The sequence below is a fragment of the Sander lucioperca genome, chromosome 16 (assembly GCF_008315115.2).
Source record: "Sander lucioperca isolate FBNREF2018 chromosome 16, SLUC_FBN_1.2, whole genome shotgun sequence".
NCBI classification, from domain to species: domain Eukaryota; kingdom Metazoa; phylum Chordata; class Actinopteri; order Perciformes; family Percidae; genus Sander; species Sander lucioperca.
The window spans coordinates 6,717,769-6,726,106 of record NC_050188.1 but is presented as its reverse complement, the minus strand read 5'-3'; the positions used below and the strand labels follow the sequence as shown (position 1 = coordinate 6,726,106).

General features: G+C 40.0%; 1 protein-coding gene across 3 annotated transcripts; it reads right to left on the bottom strand.

Moving 5' to 3' along the window:
• Positions 1-4,500: 4,500 nt before the first annotated feature.
• LOC116035775 (stathmin-like) lies at positions 4,501-7,938 on the bottom strand. Of its 3 annotated transcripts, none has more exons than XM_031279094.1 (5): positions 7,792-7,938; positions 6,029-6,075; positions 5,767-5,939; positions 5,371-5,562; positions 4,501-5,283 (listed from the first exon to the last, which is right to left on the bottom strand). In XM_031279094.1, the coding sequence occupies exons 2-5, from the start codon at positions 6,045-6,047 to the stop codon at positions 5,224-5,226; spliced, it is 444 nt and encodes a 147-aa protein (XP_031134954.1). In that variant the 5' UTR covers positions 6,048-6,075; positions 7,792-7,938; the 3' UTR covers positions 4,501-5,223. The 3 variants fall into 3 exon arrangements, with proteins under 3 accessions (XP_031134954.1, XP_035848725.1, XP_035848724.1); XM_035992832.1 differs by having other exon boundaries at positions 6,029-6,082; positions 7,859-7,934; XM_035992831.1 differs by lacking the exon at positions 7,792-7,938 and adding an exon at positions 6,472-6,490.
• Between the last annotated feature and the right edge of the window lie 400 nt (positions 7,939-8,338).

Sequence of the window (8,338 nt, the reverse complement as noted above, 5' to 3'; positions counted from 1 at the left end):
ATATTTCGTTCTATATTGACAGGTGCAATATTTGAAAATAGATCATTTTATTTAAAAAAAAATTTTTTTTATTACATTTATATCTGCATTTATGTCAAAACCTAGAGACTTTCAAACATCAAAATGTCATTTATTAATATGTATTTTTGTCAAAATGTATATAAACATCTTTTCGTATTCTATTTTGAATGGAAACGCTTCCAACACGCTTGCGTCACGTGAAAAATAGGCGTTGGTCCTATTTCTAGCATGCACGCGTTTTCTTAGACATGCGTTTCACGCAGGCACTGTGCAAGCTCTGACCTGTTAACATGAGAGCCGAAATAAAAACGGACACGCCACACAGCTGACACGCTCACGCCACAAAGGCCAGTGTGCAGGAGGCCTAGGGAACAGATATAAAAAAAGAAGTGACCACCGTAACACTTTTGCTGCTTTCTGGTGTTTCTGCTTACTAACCATGTTTTCTCGTGACGTCAAATGTGACACCAGCAAAACCAGGAAAAGGAAGGCGGATTCTCTCGTGTTTAAAAGACCCTGCATAAATGCACTACTTTGGTAAGAAAGGTAAAGGATGAATTTGCTGAACTCCTGACTTTTCATGCAGCGCCATCATCATGTCAAAATTGGAATCCGTCCATTACTTAGATTTACGACTGAATACCTGCAACACTAATTTGCAGCATTTCCATGTTCTTCAGCTGTAGTTTATGTTTGGTGCTTGTTAGTAAACGTTAGCAACCAAGTACAGCCTCACAGAGCCCCTAGCATGCTCGATGGTGTTTTAAGCCCCCAACGTCGACTTCAAGGCAGCGCTGCAATCGACTTCAAGGCGCCTAACCTTAACCCTAACCCTTACCATTGCCTAATCCTAGTGCCTTCCAGGTAGCGCTGCCTGGAAGATGACGTTGAGGGCTTAAAACACCAAACACCCCCTAGCATGCTTGAAGACCATTAGTCCTGCTATACAAAGTATGGAACTGTGGTCATGTGATGACAGCTAAGCAATCGCCATGACAACTGAGTAAACTCCACTAAATAAAATTGTTAGATGCAATCAAAAGGCCCCCGAAAAAGTGAGTCAATGTTGTTCCTTTTCAAGCAGCTGCTATTCAGCATGTTGTATAGTCCAACAAATCAGTACTGATTCAACAGCTTGAGTTCTTCCATATGGGTTACTGGAAGCAACCCATATCCAGTGAGGGTATGTGACCCTAAATCCATAGTCAATTACTCATAGAAAGTTTGTAAGTGATGCAACCAAATAGTACTGATTACAGTTTAGCGAGGTGAGACTTTTCTTGCTGCAGTTCGCAAAAGTGGGTGAAAAAAAAAAAAGAAAGACATGGATTTAATCCAAGATTTTAAAGATAGTCCTAATTTGAATTGATACGATGGATACTTGGAGAGAGGCAGAGAGAGAGAGGAAGTAAAGAACAACATTGCCCTCTACTGGTTAAAATGATAACTAAAAAGAACCCATTTCCTACAATAGGACAGAAGAGCAGAACTTGAGGACACATGATGAGAATACAAAGCAATCTCTCTAGATCTCACCTCACACACTATGAATAAAACTCAAGTACTTAAGTACACTTTAGAGGTACATATATTTAACTTGACTATTTCCATTTTTTGCTACTTTATACTTGAATGACATGTTTAACTCCCATTACAGTTATTCAACAACTATAGTTAGTTGGGGGTGTATAATATATTCATGTACTAATTAGATTCAACTTTATTGTCATTGCACAAGTAAGGACAACCAGTACAACGAAATGCACTTTAACATCTAACCAGTAGTGCAATCATTAAACGTGCTTTTTCTTTATAGCAGTGCTTAAAAAAGACATAAAACACAGAATGCAGTATGATCATGTTAGTCCATTATTAAAGTGCATTAGCAAATAAAGTGCATAGAGTTCTGAGAAATCAGACAGTCCATAGTCCATATAATAGTAGAGACAGAATGCAGTATGATCATATGTAGTGCATTGTTGAGGTGCATTAATAAAGTGCATAGTGATCAGAGAGTAGTCAGACAGTCCATAGTCCATGTGCAAAAGGAGAGGGGGTGGAGGGTTGAGGCTGTGTACAGACTGTGGCAACAACTTAATCTGTCCGTCCGTCCATCACTAGATTAAGATTTTACATACGATTAGTTCATCATTTTGCGTTGCTATGATCTAATTACCCAGCAGCAGGGGCGTCAGACTGGGGGGGGGGGAAGGGGACTGAGTACCCAGGGCCCTCATGTAAGGAGGGCCCAAAAAGATGCTAGAATGAATAGCTGTGGATGCGGGAGGGGCCCATAGAAAATGTCTTTCTACAGGGCCCAGAATTTTGTGCTACGCCCCTGCCCAGCAGTATATAAATGTTAGAATTAGCTCCATCTTGAGCAACTAATTTAAAGTACTGCTTACATATTAAATGCAATACTAATTGTGTATTTTTGCATTTCATACTTGTCAGTACATTTTGCTGCTAACACTTCTGTACTTTTAGGTTTTGAAAGCAGCACTTTTACTTGTTTTGGAATATTTTTTACTGTGATATTGCTATACTTTTACTTAAGAATTAAATTATCTGAATACTTGCCCTGCATTCAAATACCCATACTACCATACCATTGAGTGCCAGAAAAAAGATATACTATGTCCGAATGCATAGCATGTCAAAAGCAGTATGCCAAAAATACCAGGATATACTGCTGCATGCGGTCAGATTTTGCAGTATGAAAGCCAGCATGGTTTTCTGGCTATTCTGACCCACAATCCCTTGCGCAGTATAAATAAGCAAAAGGGTCAAAGTTCAAGACGCAATGTTATGAATAAGTATGTCCCAATTGTATGCATACTGTATGAAACAGTACATACTTTATGAAGGCAGCTGCAATACGTACTTAAAGTAAAAAGTAAAAGTATGTGATTTGGAACTCAGCCTCTCTCCTTCAGTATGGCTGCCAATCACAGGAGCAGCTCTCATTAGGGGAAATCTTTCGAAAAAGTTTAGGAGGTTTCCTTCTTTATCCAAATGAAGGGTTTAAGGAGAGAGGGCGCCATATGCTGTACAGATTTTATAGTCCTCTGAGACAAATTCTTGATAGGGCTATATAATATTGACTCGACTTGACAAGAAACAGATGGCCTCAATCATTAAATCTGTATTTTATAGTTACAAGTTACTTTTTGCAAAGTTTTTACTGAAATGCACCTTATATGTATCTCATAGACACCAATATACTGTATAAAAGAGTAGGATAGCCTTCCCTGTAATTGCTGCTGTGTCCAACTCCATATAAAGATTATGATAAAAAATATTTAGAATGCTGTATGTGCAACTCAGTACTTTGTTTTCACTTCATTGTAATTGGATTGTTTATTTGAGGTTTGCAATATGCAACTTCTTTGCGGTGTTTAACATGTTTGAGCTGGAATAAAGTAAATAAATACCATAATAACTATAACTGAATGATTCCCAAATATGGCGTTGCATTAAATTTGATTCAGCTTTTTACAATGCCAGCTTGATACAGGACTAATCAAACCACCAGCAGAGGGAGACAAAGACTACTGTTTGTATTAAAGTGCTCATATGCTTTTTGGCTTTTCCCCTTTCCTTTATTGTGCACGTTATAGGTTTTCCAAACAGCTCTATTGTAGTCCAGCCTTTACTTCCGTGACGAACGTACCTCACTTTAACACGTTATAATGCTCACCTAGCTGCTAGCGTGGCACTACCTCATACTCTGCTTCTGACTGGCTAGTAGTCCTTACTGTGCATGTGTGACTCCAAACAAAGATGGAACAGAAGTGAGAGGTCTCACTCTGTAGCTAAAACAGAGAGCTCAACACACAGGGTGAAAAGAGGAGCTGCAGCAGTGTAGAACAAAAATGTTTTCTGAAAATTAAACCATGTAAACCTATTCTGGTACAACCTCTAAATACAATTATGAACCTGAAAATGAGCACTTTAAGCTGGTTCACAGATAATTAGTTGTGATTATGTGTAGTGATGTCACAGCTACAGTACATCTCAGTTAACTTGAAGTTGTTCCTTTAATGTTGGATTTCATAGTTCACAAGTAGCATCATGAGGTATTACTTCACTTAATCTGTGATGATCCACTGTTTTTATGTGACAAGTTAGAATAATTACTAAGGGACAATCTTTCCTCCAGCAGGGAGCAATACACTGTCATTACAGTCTGTACTGTAGCTATATGGACAGTTATGTTAGATAAGTCTATAATCTGTTACTTTACTCTGAAGGGATACATCAATACCCAAATGGGCATTTTGGTTGCATCATGTTATTAAAAACAGGCCAAACCCCACACGCAAGTCTCATTTAATGTGCCTCCTAAAAACCAGTATTGGAATGAAACCTTTAACTGGATCTGCTCATTAAGTGCATGTGTTGTTGCTCAACCTGCCGAAAGTTCTACAGTAGAACTATACTTAACATAGTACAAGAAAGTTTCAAAAGCAAGCAAAGCAGTGTTTACATTTTATTTGTTTTGGAACAACAGTACAAGTCAACTAGCCACTGTATCTATCGAGATGCCAAAGTGTATTGCTCATTTGCATTCCATGTGAAGACCCCTGTTCGGTGATATTCAAGATGACATCCACGTCTGGCATGTTAATTCACAGCTATTCAGCAACAAGTTATGTGCTTTGAGGACAACCCCATATTTCTACAAAAGCGAAGAATCAGCAGTGGCACAAAACATGATCTGCAGGAGCAAAAGCCGAGTAGCAAAGCTGCACTAAACACCTGCGTGTATAACAGCCGACGCCTTGGTCAAACTATGTGCTACTTTTATTTTGATATACAACAAGTGCAAACAGGTGTGGTTCACAGGGACATTTCTTTTTTTCAAAACGCACTATGAAATAGGCAGGGATTAAAGACCTATGCATAGAAACATGCTTCCTCAAAAAGGATAAGTACACTGCTAATTTTCAAAAAGGGCAAAAGCTGCACTGACAAAGCTACATATCAAATGTAATAGACCCAACGAGTGGGGGGAAATGATCCACATGTAAAACCAGCGCATGTACACTTTAAGCAGGAGAATTGAAAAATTCACAAAATGGAACTTGGGATTTATTTCAAAAAGGTGGGTAGGGAGCACAACAAAAAATACTGGCCGAACAAAAAATAAATCAATCTTTGGATACGTAAAAAACCTATACAATCCCCCGTTTGCAACTTTCAGTCGTCAGTGCCTTCTTTGGTTTCCTTGTTCTTTCGCACCTCTTCCAACTTCTTGTCCTATTAAGGAACAGAAAAAATGGAGGGTTAAGTTCCAACATCCTGGTGAAAGGTTTTTACAATTGCATGCATTTTAACAACACTGACCTTCTCCTTGAATTTCTCATTCATTGCTGCCATAAGTGCTGTGCGGTTCTCTTTGTTGGCCTCCATCTTCTGATTGAGCTTCTCCTCTGCCATCTTACTGAAGTTGTTGTTCTCCTCCATAGCTTTCTGTAGCACGACCTTCTCATGCTCACGTTTCTCAGCTAAGTGCTTCAGAACCTCAGCTTCATGGTTCTGAAAAAGTAGGTTTAAAAAAAAAAGTTGGCTTCAGCTCATCCCATTGGTTTCCCCGAACATCCAAATGCTGAAAAACTGTTGAGACTAAAGCCTTTCAGACTTAAACAGCTCATAGTTTGAAATTACAAATTGCAATACAAACAAAACACTAGGTTTCTATGATACTCTGGCCTCCAGGTGCATTATAATGAATACATTTACCTTGCGTCTCTCCTCTGCAGCATCCAGCTTCCTCTGAATTTCCTCCAGCGAGACATCCTTCTTCTTGGGAGGAGACAGGGGGAAATCGGCTTTGGCGTCTGGGGCAGGAGCAGCCAGGATGACCTCAAAGGCTTGGCCAGAGGCCCGCTTGTCAAGCTCCTTGACCAGGATATCTGAACATACAAAAAAGGTAAATCACTGCATTCAGGCACAACGAACCCATTGAGCAATAATTGACGTTCAAATCTTAGATATAATTCACCTTCAGCTGAGGCTGCCATCTTAAGAGTGCTCTGCAGGTCAATTTACCTGAAGCAGAAATAAAAAAAAAAAATTGTTTGTGATCAATTGGTTGAATTCATATTAGCACATGGTTTAAAATGAGTGCCCTCTAGCGGAAGTTTCAAAACATTTATAATGCAACCACCCCCATCTAAAATAAGCCAAGCTAAAAACAAAAAACAAAACAAAAAAAAAAACAAAAAACGACAAGACGCAGTGGCAACACCCCGTGGCCGTCTCAAGCACTGCAAGTAACCACCGCCCATCTATCCACACAAAACGGCAGTGGCATCCTCTGACTGCATGTTACGCCCACAGCATTGTTTATCTTCCAACTTGTGGCAGCAGCGACATTCAGATCTGTGAGCAACCGAACTGCTTCCATCAGACAAAAAGGAGAGGGCTTTCCAAAAGCCTACCTACCGCCGCGTTAATAGTTAATGAACGACGCAAGTCACATTTTTTGAAACAAAAGGCTGTGATCAGGGCGGGTACGACTGGCAGTGCCAGGTGCAGACAGGCCTGGAGTCGGCCTACTAAACAGCCAATATGCACCATCTGAAATGAGATTAGTAGCCCAAGCAATGAGCATATCCGGGGGGGGAAATGATCCACCAGGGTGCACCTGTTCCTTGCACCATGTGTTGGAGTCGAGGAGGGCCGTACACACCAGTGTACTGCAACAGCGGGATAAACATGCAAGGAGTGCTCGAATAGCTGGATCATTGGGCTCAAATGTAATGTCAGAATGCTATATTTGAAATTTCAATATCGACTTGCATCTGAAAAATCGTTTGCGCAATGACAACAGCTGCCACGCATCTTGGTCAAATGGTTAATGTGAGTCATAAACGATGACCAAAATCAAATGGAGTGAAAAGACCCCTCCCCTTATTGTTCATAAATGCTATAAACCAGCTAAAATGTAGCAGTTGTATGAGCTGTGCGTTCCATACAATGCCGAAGCAACAGAAATCTCATTTTGACTTGATTAGAATAAGGTTTGTTGAAAGCCCACACCTTGCCAAATTGACACCACGGTTGGGAGAGAAACTGCTGCCTGACGTCGCCTTAATGTCCTCGCTGACAAAAATCATTTATCTCCTTCATTTAGACTCCGTTGGCAATGAGCTTTGTGTTGTCATTAGCTCAAACATAACGGGCAGCATCAAACAAAGGCGCTTTTCACAGCAACGTTACACGCAGCTGCAAACAAAGACGGGCTGACGCGAGGTTGATTCCACTGAAAATATCATTAAAAAAATAAAATAAAAACTTCGCACACAAACTGGTGCTATTCAGTGGAGAACAAAAATTGTTAATTTGTGGATAGCGTTAGCAGTCTCATTTTATCGGAAATGGAAGAATTAACGTTGCTGAAAGCCCAGTCCAGTCCAGTCTGTCTTCTCTGTCGGTGCCAACTGTGCCACTGTCTGCCACCATACAATAGGCCAACAACCCGCCAACCAGCCCACATAAAGTGCAGTGAACAACAGCCGTTTCTGTCGATTTTTCGTTGAATTGACCCCCAAACGAACAAAAATGCCTCAACAGGTCGAAGATATTCACCCACAATCTGTCCAGTTTAATAGATAACTCACGTGCTACGCTAACAAAAGCAATGCACGCCATTCACAACAAAAAACGCTTAAGGAAAATTGAGCATGCTGTCCAAAAATATTAAGCTTGTCTCGCCTGCATCTCTTTACAACGTTATATGTATTCAACAATAGTTGTACTTACAGACGGGAAAAGAATTCCTGTGTAGGCTACTTCTTCGCTTGTAACGATGCTGTCTGTCACACCCACTTTCAACAAGCTCTGGATGTTGTGCTCCTCTCTCTGAATCTACCACGAGCCTTCTGCTCGAGCTTACCAAGCCCGCACATAAATGGACCAAAGCGAGTGCCGTCACGCCGATTGCTGCCAATCATTGGTTGGCTCCTCACTCCTAGGCGCTTCTGGGAATGGTAGTTTTTATTTTATATTTTGGTGACTTCACGTTAGACAATGAACTTTAACCATTCCATGAGTCGACATCGATTAACAGTGTTTACAATAGATAAAACTAGGAAAAAAAATGAATAAATAGAGAGCAAACGAGGTGATTCAGCAATACATATTGGAAAGCAGTTAATAGAGAAATAAAATGGATATTGTTTGGGTCATTGTTCCCTTTTACAGTGATCTTAGTCAATGCTCCAAACATTGCCTAATCTACTGGGTTTTTATTTTTTTTTTTATTTTTTTTTTTTAGGCATTTAGGTTATAATTGATTTTAACAAACAAT

Bases quoted from the DNA above. Each gene is read 5' to 3' on its own strand.
- LOC116035775 (XM_031279094.1), bottom strand. The intron at 5,563-5,766 runs GTAAATGTATTC...CTACTTTTTCAG, and splicing joins CTGCAGAGGAGAGACGCAAG to AACCATGAAGCTGAGGTTCT. The intron at 5,284-5,370 runs GTCAGTGTTGTT...GTTCCTTAATAG, and splicing joins ATGAGAAATTCAAGGAGAAG to GACAAGAAGTTGGAAGAGGT.